Below are 13,619 nucleotides of genomic sequence, written 5' to 3' on the forward strand. Positions count from 1 at the left end.
GGTGGTGCACACCTGTAATCCCAGCACTCTGGGAGGCTGAAGCAGGAGGATGGCAAGTTCAAGCCCAGCCTGGGCAACTTAGTGACTTAAGAGACCCTACCTAAAAACAACAATAACAACGAAGGGTGAATATGCAGCTCAGCACAAAGGCCTAAATTTAGCTTAATCCACAGTACTGTAAATAATAATAATAATAATAGGACGTGGGCTTTGTAGTACACTTGATATTAGGCTATAACAACAGATGTTCAAATCAGATGCAAAAGAGATGTTTAACAGAGAAATGAAAAACTCCATTTAGCTTTGCCAAAATTACTATGTCTGATAGAGTCCAGCACTTGTGAGGCTAAGGGAGGATGGGTACTTGCACACGGTGATGGTGGAAGCATATGTCAGAGCAGCCTTTGGGGAGAGATCTGGTAGTATCATTGCAGGGTTTTTTGTTTTTGTTCTTGTTTTTGTTTTGTACTGGGAATTGAACTCAGGCCCTCGTGCTTGACAGACAGGCACCTTGCCACTGAGGTCCAAAATGTACAGTAGATATTGTGAAATGGGAAGAAATTGTTAAAAGGAAAAAGGCACTAAGATAGAGGAAAGGGGAAAGGAAGGGAAAAAGGAAAAAATGCAAGTTAGTTATGCTACTAGTGTCTCTTAGTTCATTGAAAAGAAAGGTTTGTGCTAATATCAATTGGAGAATTGTTTATGCTCATATCTTGTATCCTGAGTAACTGCTTTAAAGATAAAAATAAGCACTGTATTAACTGTTGTTATTCTCCTATTATTTTGTTATGAAATTTTGTTTTACTTTTTTCCATAAAATAAAAAAAAAGATTGTATATGTGGATATGGATCTTTTATTAGCAAGTAAAAAAGCAAGTTATAGAACAGTACATAACATTCGGCCTGTTAATGTTAAAAACATCTTGCTATGCTCCTCTGTGTATATCAGTGTACAAATGTATCCAGAGAAGTGTGATGGTGCACACGAAAGTGCTCATAGCAAGAGACAGATACACCAAGAGGATGACACTGAGTGAGGTTTTGTTTTACATGAGTTGTTTGCCAATACTGACAAGTGGAAACATAGGTATTTGTGAAATTCAAAACTGTAGTACTATATAATAAGAAAGAAAATTAATCCATTATCACCCATGTCTTCTGAGACAGATGTTACCCAGTATACTGGGTGCTAACTTTATCAAAGTTCAGCTCATTTTCACTTATTTCCAATGTGTTGCATTCCCTGGGCAAATTGAATTCTGGATGCCACCTCCTTACAGGATGATAAACACCTATGGCAGTTACAGTACTGGGTTCTATCTGCTATGCTTCTCTGCTTTAAGGACTGCCACGAATGCTCATGGCTCTTGATGTTCCTGGGAAAACAGTGAGAGGATTTAGAAATAAATACATGAGACTACAGCTGAGGTCAGGTGAACCCTCTCCCTCCAGATGGGAGGAAAGGAACTGCTCACCCACCATAGCCGCATTTATTTATACATTTGACAAAGTTAGCATCAGGACACAGGGGTGCCTAGCAACTAATGACTGGAATTGTGTCAGGCAAGGTGTTTTTCAGGACTGAGCAGCTTGATTGCTTTAGGCTTCATTCTCAGACTGGCCCGGCCTTGCCTTGCCCTGCCCCGACACGTGACCAATTCCCAGCTTCAGCCCCTCCCTACAAAGAACAAGCAACATGATGTGGCTACCTGGACTGTGTTTTCCTGAATAGTGACTTCCTTTCACTCGTGAGGTTACCCTCCCTGAGCATGGCGGAGGTAATGAACCCATGTTGGGTATTAACTGTGGCAGATGGTCTGCATTATGTGCCTTTAAATTTGTATTTCTTTTTTTTGGAGGGGGTACTGGGAATCAAACTTAGGACCTTGCGCTTGCCAGCTAGGCGCCTGTGCCACTGAGCTATATCCCCGGCCCTGTGCCTTTAAATTTGTGAAGAAATTGATCTTGCATTAGTTCAAGCAAGTTTGACTCATCAGTTAAACAGATCTCTTTTTCTTATTTCTCTCTAGCATAATTTATATTCTTTTGGCAGGAAAAGTAAACAAAAGGAAAATCTGTACTTAATATTTTTAGTTAATTCCATGGTGACATAGTAATCAAAATGATAATAATAGCAATTTTTCATTTAGTACTATTTGTGTGCTTGGCACAGATCTAAGTACTTTGCATAAATTAACTCCTTTGATCCTCCACACACTTAATCCTTTAATGCTGGCTGTATGAGGCAAAGAGTACATTCCCAAGGTCACATCACACAGCCAGAGAGGAAAAACTTACATCCAAGCTGCCTGCTCTTTCTATTTCTACTTGGGAGCCACCAGCCAAAGTACAACATCTGCTTTTAGAAATACTCAGGACACCAGATTATCAGGAACACATAGGCACTATCATTAAATATTGGGAAGAGCAAGTTAATGTCAGTATCAAGAACCAAGGAACAAGGGGCTGGGGACAGAGCTCAGTGGCTCAGCACTTGCCTGGCAAGTGCAAGGTCGTGAGTTCGAGTCTTAATACCAAAAAAAAAAAAGGAAAGAAAGAACCAAGGAACTGTGGTAACTGAATCTAACACGTCAGAGGGCTTCAGAGGCCTTGTGCTGAAGTAGGTGTAGAGGAAGTCTCCCTTACAAGACAGAAACAGAACCGAGGGGACGGTGGTGACAGAAGAGATTGCAGCTTGGTTCAGACAGACTGTGTGAAACACAAGGGCGCTGATACAGTCTTGGATAGGTCACAGACTAAGGTGCTGAAGAGATTAAGCTTGATAGTACTCTAAGTTGCTTAGGAATGCTGCCCAGTGCAGAGCAAATCTCCATAATACCATCATTTTCCAGAGAATGGACCACTTGGTAATGCCATTCAATTCAGCTGGTCACCATTCCAGGTAGGCTGACTCAGCTTACTGTAGGCAGAGAAAAGTAACACAGGAAACCCTGATCCTCCGGGTTTCTTTTGAGGGTTTTTTCCTGGTAGCGGCAGTGGTGTCTAAATCTAAAACTCCTGCCTCTTACCAAGTTCTCTTCAGAGCCCCTTAGGACCAGTGTGTACTGACTGTTAGGATTTCCTGACGGCCTGGGTCTCCCTCTCCTGATACCCAGTACAGAGGGCTCCAGATTGGTCTCCCCAGCTTTCTGGCCTGGGCCTGGCACTTCTGAGCTCATGCCTCACCAAGGCTCCTTGGGCACAGTCACCACCACGGACGTTCCTAAGCTGCTGCGAAGAGTCTGCGATCAGAGGTTACAGCTCAGGTGGGATCTACACCCAGCCAAGAGACCATGCCCTAACCCTCCAGCTTGGCGGTTCAGGTTTCCCATACTCAAATCACAGCAAAACTTCTTTAATGTTGTGTTCACCAGTTGAACTTACTGGCCTGTCTTCAGACAGTGTCACCCAACTGCACTTGAACACTCTGTCAGTTTCCTCGGAACAGAGAAGAATCAACTCAAAAAGTTAAGGACACTAGTACTTGCTTAATTTACACAGAGGGTAACCTCAAAGTTTGGTAATCTCTTCAGAACTGGAGAAGGTAAACTAATAGATAATTGTCTGAATAATTTCGTGGTTGGAGTGATTTGATGATGACACTATCTACATTTACTGGAAAATATGAATGTCTTTCAAATGCTACTGAATAGATACAATTACATCAAAGGAAGAAATCCCACTAACTGTAGAATTTTAAAATACTGCCAGCTGTAAAATTTGGTAACACAAGGGCATGCTTCTGCTAGATGGGCTATAGTTTTCTGTGAAAGCAGCAGGTTTAAAGTGGTTTTATCTTGTGTCCAAGATATATATGTGATGATAAGATGTAAAGCACTTCTGTGATCTAGTCCTTTATTTCTCCTCAGATCAGTGTTTTTCAATTTTTTTTTTTTTCCCCGGTACTGGGAATTGAACTCAGGACCCTGCGCTTGCTAGGCAGGCGCTTATGCCACTGAGCTATATCTCCAGCAGTGTTTTTCAACCTGAAAGTCTTGGTCCCTGAGGCAAAACTAGCATCATGTATATGAAATAGAATGAAAGAGAAGAAAATAGAAAGGATCGGAGACAACATCTAAGGGCAGGTATTGTTCTGTGAAATTTTTGTTTCAGCAGGGTGTGTTATCTGGACCAGACTGTGATGTAATACTATTATTCTGGGTTGTGGTTAACATATTTTGAAAATCAATGGTTTAAATCCCAGCGTTTCACATTTGTGAAAAATTTCTGAGGAACAAGCCAAAACAAAGATCTAGAATAAACTACCTAATTTTAATTTTTTGTCTAAAACTTTGGGCAAATTTTCTGCACAAATCTGTGGTCAGTGATATTTATCTTTGCTTTTAGTTGTATATTTTTTAGATCCTTGGAAACTTCCTGGGAGACTGAGTTCTAGACGATGTTTTGAAAAGTCAGATTATCTAGGAAATGGGAAACCACATATAATAATGACATTGTCCAGTGTTTGGCATTTTATATTTTTTCTTTTATATTTTGCTAAAAAAAATGTAAATGCTCATTTATCTTAAGAACCCACTATCTGCTATTGTACTTGGCCAGTTTCCATATAATATTTTGTTTTATTCTTTCCTCCCTGTCAAAAATAAAATCAGGGCTGGGGGCGTAGCTCATTGGTAGAACAAGGGCTTAGCTAACACGCTTAAGGCCCTGGGTTCAGCCTTCAGATGCATGTGTGTGCACGCACACGCGCGTACACACACACACACACACACTCCCCAGAACAAGTTTAAAAAGTTCCTTGTGTAGTTCAAGAACTGGGAACCCTCAAAGTGGTAAGAAGCTTGCATTATAGCAGCTGCAGCACATCTATAAAGGATAGAGGAGGAAGGACTTTGACATTTTTCATGGCTGTTACATGTTAACATTCTTTTATTTGTTTTTTGGGTGCCGGGAATCAAATTTAGGACCTTGTGCTTACCAGGCAGGTGCTTGTGCCACCAAGCTATGTCCTCAGCCCATGTTAACATTCTTAAGGCAAGAACTGTTTAAACTGATTTGGTTTGCAGCCAGCTGATTTAATCAATAGTGCTGAGAAGGTCACAAAATTTACCTTCTGCGTTTCTCAACAGTGAGCATCCCTGAGAAATCAGGATAACTTGTTATGACATGGTTAATCATGGAGTATGTCTGAACTGTGGCCTCCTTTTTAATTTTTTTCTTTAACACCCCTATTCATCGTTATTCCAAGAAGGATTATCCCAATTTCAATTGAGAAATAAGGATGATTCACAAATACATGTAATTCTTTGAGTGATTCCCAGCAAGAGATGGTGTTCTAGGTTATTACTGTGAGCAAAGTAGACAAGAACCCGGCACTGTGGAGTTTATGATATACCAGAGAGATGTCTGAATATGGTAAAAAAAATTCATAAAAATTCAGAGTAGATTGCTCTCTCTGCTGAACATTCTCTCAACCAGGCTCTTTTTTTAAAAATTTATTTTAAAAATAAAAGAAGGAAAACATATCAACAAATAGACATCCATTTGCAAAATAGCATAAGAACAATACAAACAAAACAGTTAGACAAAGTGATAGGAAATTAACAATGGTTGTTGTATTATGTATTGTTATCTTTAAAGTGGTTTCTCATGAAAACAAAGAATGATGAGTCCACCTCTGTATATCCTGAAATGAAACTATAAAGCGGAATTTATTTCTTTTTACCACAGTAAATGGTCATGCCCAGGCTCCCTATGTGGAGCGGACTGCTGATCTTTCACTTGGACTTGGGGAAGGCAGAAGGCTAAAGATGAAGAAGGAAATGTATCAGCCAGGTGACATAATCCCAGGTGGGGACTGAGTTGGGTACCATCAGAGCCCTCCTCAGGAGAGATAAACAAGGGGTTCAGTCTGTCTTGGGATTTATATACCCTGGGTTGGGACATCCAGGACTGATAAGACAGCTCAGTGATTGCCATTATAGAACTGGGATTCTGTTTTCTTGCTCTGCTTTCAGTGGTGTGTGGTATTTTACCCTCATGCTTGCAAGATAATTGGTATACCCCTGATATGGCAAGTGAGTTCATCGAGAAAGGCACTCACAAGAAAACCAAAAAGGCATGAACGAACAAAGCTTTATTTGAGCTGGCTGACGGACAGTCTCTAACCAGGAGCCAGAGATGTCTGTGCAGATCTGGGTCTCACCTTCAGTTTAAGTACATTTTAGGTTTCCATAGTAACCATTACCTCATTTTTGGGAATCTTACAAGAATGTCACACAATTATCACAAAGTTTGCTTCTCCCAGAAGGTCAGACAACCACATTCCAAATGACCATTGCAGTTTAACTGTTAGCCCACTTCCCAATTTGCCCTGTTTATTCTGTTCCCATTTATGACTCTGCTCCACTGAGATGATAACTAACCAAAGCTACTGGGGTGAACTATAGTTTAAGTGAACTTTAAGTGACTTAATATGCAGTTAAAAACAGAAAATAGAGTCTCTCTTGCCTTAGCAACCCAGGCATCATGTCTTTATTCCAGAGAAGAGGCTGGCTCCAGCGACATCTGTCTATATTCAGTGTCCAGAACTTCAGCACATGGCCACACAAGGCTGCTGTGGAGATCATGTAACTCAATGGTTCATATTCCAAACAGCATCAGAAGGCAAGGGAGAGATGCTGAGTGAGTGAACCTGTCACTTATATCCAACGTTAGGATACAAGTGAGAGATGTTGCAGGGAAATGGGTTGACTTTCACGGGAATGGGTGGATCACGAGGTAGCAGAGGTCAGGTAGCTGCAGTATGACAGGCCAGGTGGATGTGATTATCATCGGCAGCAACGCCAACACATTAGTTATCACAGTCTTGACTGCAGGGAGCTTTGGTGCTGCCTAATTGCGGCGTCCTTAAGACAAAATGACATGGGCAAAGACCCTATTCTATTTTTTCATCATCATCGTCGTCATCACCATCAAGCTCCCTATTAATACACAATGTCCTGGTTGGGTCATCCCAATATGGTCATAGCCCTGGACCCAACTCTTAGGCCTAGGGCAGACTGAGAATGAGGAGTTCAGGGGTCCAGGGAAAGGCCCTGCAGTAATATCGCGTGTACTCACTCTGAATCTTCCTCCATCCCTTCCCCCGAGGATCCAAGGCCACTCTCCAGCCCTTTCCCTGGGCCCTGAGAAGTACCTAGGCACTCTGGAGACCGTCAGGGATACAGGGTCTGCACTCACTTTCCTTCCTGGAGACACAGAACCCCACTGTGATGCACCTATCAGCATGAGCGTACTCCTGCTATATTGCGGGGCACCCCTAACAAGAGTGGCAATCTGCCAAGGGAGAATTTTAAAAATCGAAATGTACTGCACTGCTACAGAAAAACATAAAAACTACATACTAGTGGGGTAATGTGCTGTTCCAGTAATCTGTGCATTATGTCATGTTCAAGCAAGATTACACAGACCTCATCACTCTTTATGATAAAAACTTTATAATCCTTTTTTCGAGCTTCTTGCAAACTTTTGAACACTGCTGTTACCTAGATTCACCCTATGGGGTAATAGCACACCAGAACTTCTTTCTCCTATGGGAGTTTTCTTCTTTTCAGTATTGGGGATTGAGCCTAGGGTCTCACACATATGAAGCAAGTGTTCTATCACTGAGCTACATCCCCAGCTTTTATTTTCCTGAAACAGGGTCTTGCTAAGTTGCCCATGCTGGCCTTGAATCTGTAATCCTCCTTGCCTCAGGCTCCCAGATAGCTAAGGTTACAGGCATGTGCCACCATGCCCGGATGGGAACAGAATTTTTGAGCAACTGATCCCCTTAATTTCATCAGAAGAGTAAAATGTCTGATATAAAAATATGTGCTGATCCATAGGTAGTAGCTAAAAAGCAGACTGTGGTTAATTTGGAAAGAGCTTGACTGGTCATGAGTTTTGGAAAGGTACAGCTAGAGTTCTTAGAATGGGCCCAGTGGTCTCAGAAAGGTCTGGCCAGAATTCTTGGCACAGGCCCAGAGAATGTTTCCTGCACAAATGGTCAGCCAAAAGCCGTCGGAGCCTTTAAGGAGCAGGTAGCCTAGATACCCTCTTTACGAATGCCAGTCAGCCTTACTCCCGGCCACCCAGTGCTTATTGAATGGACTGATTTATAAAGTGGCCAAAGCAGCCGGGCTGGGAGTCCTGCACGGCCTCGCAGTGTGGATTCCCCTTTGTCCAGACAGCCTGCTTGGTAGCAGCAATGATCACCCTGCACGTCCACTCCAGGGGAGTCCAGGCCGAGCCTGGTGGCTGGCTGATTACACCTGACTATTTTATTGCACAGGAGGGAGCAGTTTCTGGAGACGACACACTGGAATGTGTTTGTGCCATCCCACACGACACTGCCTCTGATCAAGCCAGTCACTTTATACTGAAACGAATAAGGCAGTGGGCTACCTTGGAATTCACTGGGCTTAAGAGAACTATTATGACTCTGAAACAGCTGAGCTTTGGGGAAACAATTATTTTTGAGAGTACTGTCTTACAAGATGCCATCTATTTAGGATGTGCTGTGAACCAGTGACCACAATCCTAACACAAGTGCTCTATCACTGAGCTACATCCCCAGCTTTTGAAAACCCAGGTGCAAAGGCATTTGTCAGTTTTACACCTACTGATCCAAAGTATCTTTGCTGCTATCCTGCGACTGTAGGCTTTTCTAGATTAGAGATAACAAAGGAGGAATGCTCCTCCCAAGGGAACATATTGCAGAGTGCAAACATGGTGGCACAGAGGATGAAAAATTATGGAAAAATCTTGGAGTCAAGATTTAGTCAGATTATGGGGAGGCCAAGAGGGATTGATACAAAGTCTCAGCAAAACAGCTGTGAGCTCAGACCTCCTTGGTTAATTTACTTGTAATTCACAGACATAATAAAGATGGAGAAGAAAAGCATTTGCAACGTTTATATATAAGTTCTGGTCAGGGGACAGGAGAGGAAGAGGACAGCTTCCTATGTGACACATGACTGAGTTTAAGCAGTCTTACTGGGGCAAGAGGGATACAACAGCCAGAGCAGACCTCTCTGAGAACGACTCGCTTTTAATTCTGCTGGCTGTTTTCCTGCTGATCTGCTCTAATCTTTAACAATGCATGCCAGAAATCTGGGTGTTTTGGTTACTTTTCTTGTTGCCGAGACAAAATACTCAACACCCAAAGTTAAATGAAGAAGGTTTATTTCAGCTCACAGTTTGTGGAGGTTTCAGCCCACAGCTAACTGGCTCCGAGAGAGAGGGCATCAGAGAGGAGAAAGAGGTTGTGGCAGGCAGAAGGAGCAAGACAGAAAAACACCACGCAGCACGAGACCAGCAGCGGCCCTCTGTCCCTTACATCACTCCAGGCTACCCACCCGAAGCACTCACACTTAGGGTGGGACAGCCTTAACCCCTGCATCGTATCATGAATCAATCTCAGCATCACATCCTTGACCCCATCATCACACACCCTAGATCCAGCCACCTCTGAAAAGCCCCGCCTATGACTGTATGAGGCTTTGGGAGGACATCTCGATACAGGCCGTAACACGGTCAACTGCTGTTCCAAGGTCCTTTCCTTATCACACTCATTTCAATCACTCCTCTGGCCAGTTTCCCCACAGAGACACAGCAGTGATTCCACTTGGCTGGGGAGCAAAGGGGTCTGATGTTGGGGAGTCATAAACTGATTTAAAGGAAGAACACAAAGTTGCTGCTATACAGGCGATGAGAAAAACATGGACAGAACCTTGTGGTCTACAAAAGTGTTAATAGAAGACTTCTGCCACCTTAGATGGCAAGCATACAAATTGCTCAGGGAGAAAGGTTTCAGGCCATCCCACTTAGGGAAGGTCTAATCCACTGACACGTTGGCTGAAGTCAGAGAAGCAAGTGATGGAACAGAGAAGGAAAAGAGTATCAGCTCTGGCCTCATGATTAGCTCAGAAATGGCAGTGGTTACCATCTGCACAGCCTTCTTCACTGTCTCGTGTGCTTAGCCGTACATTTTAATTAACTTTTCCCTTTGCCCCTTACCCAATTACCACATAATTAGACATTAGATACATAGTTCGTACGGATTTAACAATACAGTTTACAGATCAAGAGAATTCCAAGATGACATCAACCATGAGAGGAGTGGACATCATTCAAAAGGATCCTGGGCTTTCTGATGGATATGGTGTATCTTGGGGCTATGACCTCATTTCCTGTTGTAAATTTACAGTTCATTTAAGTTGTGTATATTTGGATCAGCAGAAAACAGGAACTTTTCATAAACAGGAAAGTGCTAACTGTAAAATTTGTCAAGCTGGGCGTGGTGGCACATGCCTGTAATCCCAGCACTCGGAAGGCTGAGGCAGGAGCCTGGGCTACAAACTGAGCTCAAGGCCAGCCTGAACTGCATAGCAAGACCCTGTCTCAAAAAGACAAAAAAAAAAAATTAAAAAAATAAAATTTGTTGAATGCTAGAAAGGTGCTGAATGTGCAACTATTAGTTCTAAGAAATTTCTTTAATTATAGTTTCTACTGTTTCATTTTCAAGGAGAAATACCTACCACTGCTTGGTCAGTAATAGTTCATTAAGGATTTAATATACTTTAAGGGAAATAAAATACAGAATCTGTAATAAATATCTCAATTTATTCAACAATATTAATCTAAAGTAATCTTGATCATTACACAACACAGCATTTATCAATCTGTGATTTTATGATTAACCAAACGTCAAATTAAAAAGAAATTTACAGACATCATTTTCTGTAGTTACAACATATGGACAAGCCACCAAAGAAAAAGAAAAAAACCCTCACTAGTACATTTTATGCTAGAGTTACTTTCTGTCCAGGTCGAAACAGTAGTCCACTTTGACTTTTTTTCTTCTTTGGATTCTGAAAGCTTTCATACCTTAAAAAATAACACAGATAATATTTAGTAAATGTAGATATTATAATAATCAGAGATAATAGATGCTTGCAAACAGGATTATATACATACATAAATCTACTTGTATTTCATCTATCCCTGTATCTATGTATCTTCCTTTCTTGAGACAAAGTATCAATACAGGCTGGCCTCAAACTCCTGGGTCAAAGTACCATGAGCCTCCTGAGTAGCAGGGAGTCCAGGTGCACCACCAGCCCCACTCAAAATTGTATTTTAAGAGATGAAACGGAAATAACAAACTAGAAAAAACTTTGTAACAGATTAAGGAAAGGTCTTACAGATAAATTTTCTTTCTTTTTTTTTTTCTAGTACCGGGAATCAAACTCACGACGTTGCGCTTGCCGGGCAGGCGCTGTGCCGCTGAGCTAAATCCCCAGCCCCTACAGAGAAACTTTCAAAGCTGTAATCTAACTGCAAAAAGGAGCAAGGAGAATGAAGAGAAAGAAGGAAACAAATGGCAATGAGTAATATGAAAATTACAACACCTATTGTTTGATCAAACAAATGAAAATCGTTAAGTAAGATACCATTCTTCTGCAGTTAAACTGACGAAGGTTAGAGACACTGCAACACTCCGGACTGGTGCAGGTAAGGACGGGCGCTCTTATCCTGCTGCTGAACTATACACTGTACAATATTTCTGGAAGGCAATTTGGCAATATATTTCCTTTGTTTTTTTTTTTGGTACCAGGGGTCAAACTCAGGACCCTGTTGTGCTTGCTAAGCAGGTGCTGTGCTGCTGAGCTCTATCCCTGGCCTGACAATACATTTCTTAAGCCTTAAAAAGTGTTAAGTACCCTGTGATACAACCATTTAAGGACCTAGGCAGACACTGAACTTAAAATAGTCCTAACCAGACTGCTTGTCACAGCAAACACCGGGAAGCAATTTAAAGACCCCAAATTCAGACAGCGTACTACATACACAATGCAGTGACACGACAAACAACAAAGCAGTAACCAGTAACGTGCAAGAGCGCTCAGGGTGAGTGGACGGCTACGAAGGAGGGCAGCAACACAGCGACGTGCGCAGCATGTTCTTACTTTGCTACAAAAGGGACGTATCAGCGTACCAGTCATGTTGGATTAAGGGAATTTCTGGGTTTTTAAACTTTTCTGAGCCGGCGATATAGCTGAATGGCACAGTATCTGCCTCATAAGCTAAGGTCGTGGGTTCGATTCCTGGTACCAAAAAAAAAAAAATTTTCTGATTTTTCTAAAATAAGTACTTACTGATGTATGTATACATACACATGCTTCAAAGTAATGCAAATAAAACAAGATTTGAAGTATTTACTCTTGAGAAACCAGAAATAAATATTTCTTGGATTATGTTTAATCCCTGATACAGAATGGCTCCCACGTGATGGGTCTCAGCCTCACAGGTGGCCACAGAGACAAGCTGCCTAAAAATCTTAATGTCTTCATAGTCCACAAGTGAAAACATTTCAAGATAAATACCCCTGAGATTAATAAAACATAAATTATTTAAAAACTGAAATGGCAATTTTTCCATAAATCTTGCAAACCATATAGCTGGAATCATTTAGAGCTCTTCATCAAAGTTTCTAAATTAAATTAGCTCACTGCAAATAATTCAAATATAATCAAATGAATTGGTCAATTAAAATTCAGTTTGGACCTCTGTGCTCCTGAAGCTTCTGCACGTCTAAATGCTCATCTATTACATACCTTTTGTTTTTGCCATGCTGGGGAATCAAACCCAGGGACCCACACATGCTAGGCAAGTGTTCCACTACATACATTTTTAAATCAAGAAATGTATTTTAAATGAGAACTTCAAAAGTTTAAATGAATAAACCGGCGGTGGTGGTGCATGCCCGTTTCTCAGCACTCAGGAGGCTGAGGGAGGAGGACCGCCGTGAGTTCAAGGCCAGCTTGTACTATGTAAAGAGACTCCGTTTCAAGAAAAGATACATAAAAAATGAAACAAAATAAAACCCCCAAGAGACTAGAAAACCTAAGTTTAAATGAGTGCTGACACTCAAAGGTAAAGGGCAACTGGGATGTGGGAAAAAAGAAGGGAAAGAAGGAGAAAGTTTGTATGTATGTATATGCAGGATAGTCAACATGGCTGTTCTACTGTCTTGTATTTCTTTGCTGAAAGAAACTGTCAGTGAGTCCTTGGTTGATCAGCATTGCATGTCTATATCTGTTTTCATGAGAAACCACTTTGAAGATATCAATATGTAATACAACAAGCATTGTTAATTCCCTACCACTTTGTTTGTAACTCCGTACTGTCTGTACTGTTCCTTTGCTATTTTGTAAAATGTTGTCTGTTAATATTTTCCTCCTTTTATTTAAAAAAAAAAAAAAAAAGAGTGCTGACGTCACTGTGGCGTCTGTGTTTCCGTTTCAGACTCTCTTACTTACAGCTTGGCGAAATTCTTCCAGTCCTCTTCACTGATGGACGGTCTCGTGTGACCCAGGGCGGTCATTAAGTGTGACTGACTAATAGCCAGACTGGTTTTGACCGGTCCTGGTTGGTGAAGGGATTCATCCTCCTTAAATAAACGAGTAAAGAGTTAGCTCAGGATGAGAAGAAGTCGCAGTTTCATTTCTTTCAGGCAATTTTTCATGGCACCATCCATTCCCTTTCTTACGACTAACGAAAAGCAAGGAGGTACATAACCATCTGACTGTTTCCATTCCTGTTTATAAATG

General features: G+C 41.5%; 1 protein-coding gene across 2 annotated transcripts in view; it reads right to left on the minus strand.

Annotated features, from left to right (window-relative positions):
* Positions 1–10,610: 10,610 nt before the first annotated feature.
* Positions 10,611–13,619, minus strand: part of Pex1 (peroxisomal biogenesis factor 1) — a 43,028-nt gene continuing 40,019 nt past the window's right edge. The window contains exons 23-24 of one of the 2 annotated variants that reach the window (XM_005388022.2): positions 13,329–13,459; positions 10,611–10,893 (exon numbers count right to left, since the gene is read on the minus strand). In XM_005388022.2, coding sequence (XP_005388079.1) covers positions 10,809–10,893; positions 13,329–13,459 — 216 coding nt within the window. In that variant the 3' untranslated portion in view covers positions 10,611–10,808. Of the gene's footprint in view, positions 10,894–10,932; positions 12,114–13,328; positions 13,460–13,619 lie in introns of those variants that run through there. The other variant, XM_013515937.1, reaches the window with a different exon arrangement.

The sequence above is a fragment of the Chinchilla lanigera genome, unplaced genomic scaffold, assembly GCF_000276665.1.
Source record: "Chinchilla lanigera isolate Chin_1 unplaced genomic scaffold, ChiLan1.0 scaffold00031, whole genome shotgun sequence".
NCBI classification, from domain to species: Eukaryota; Metazoa; Chordata; class Mammalia; order Rodentia; family Chinchillidae; genus Chinchilla; species Chinchilla lanigera.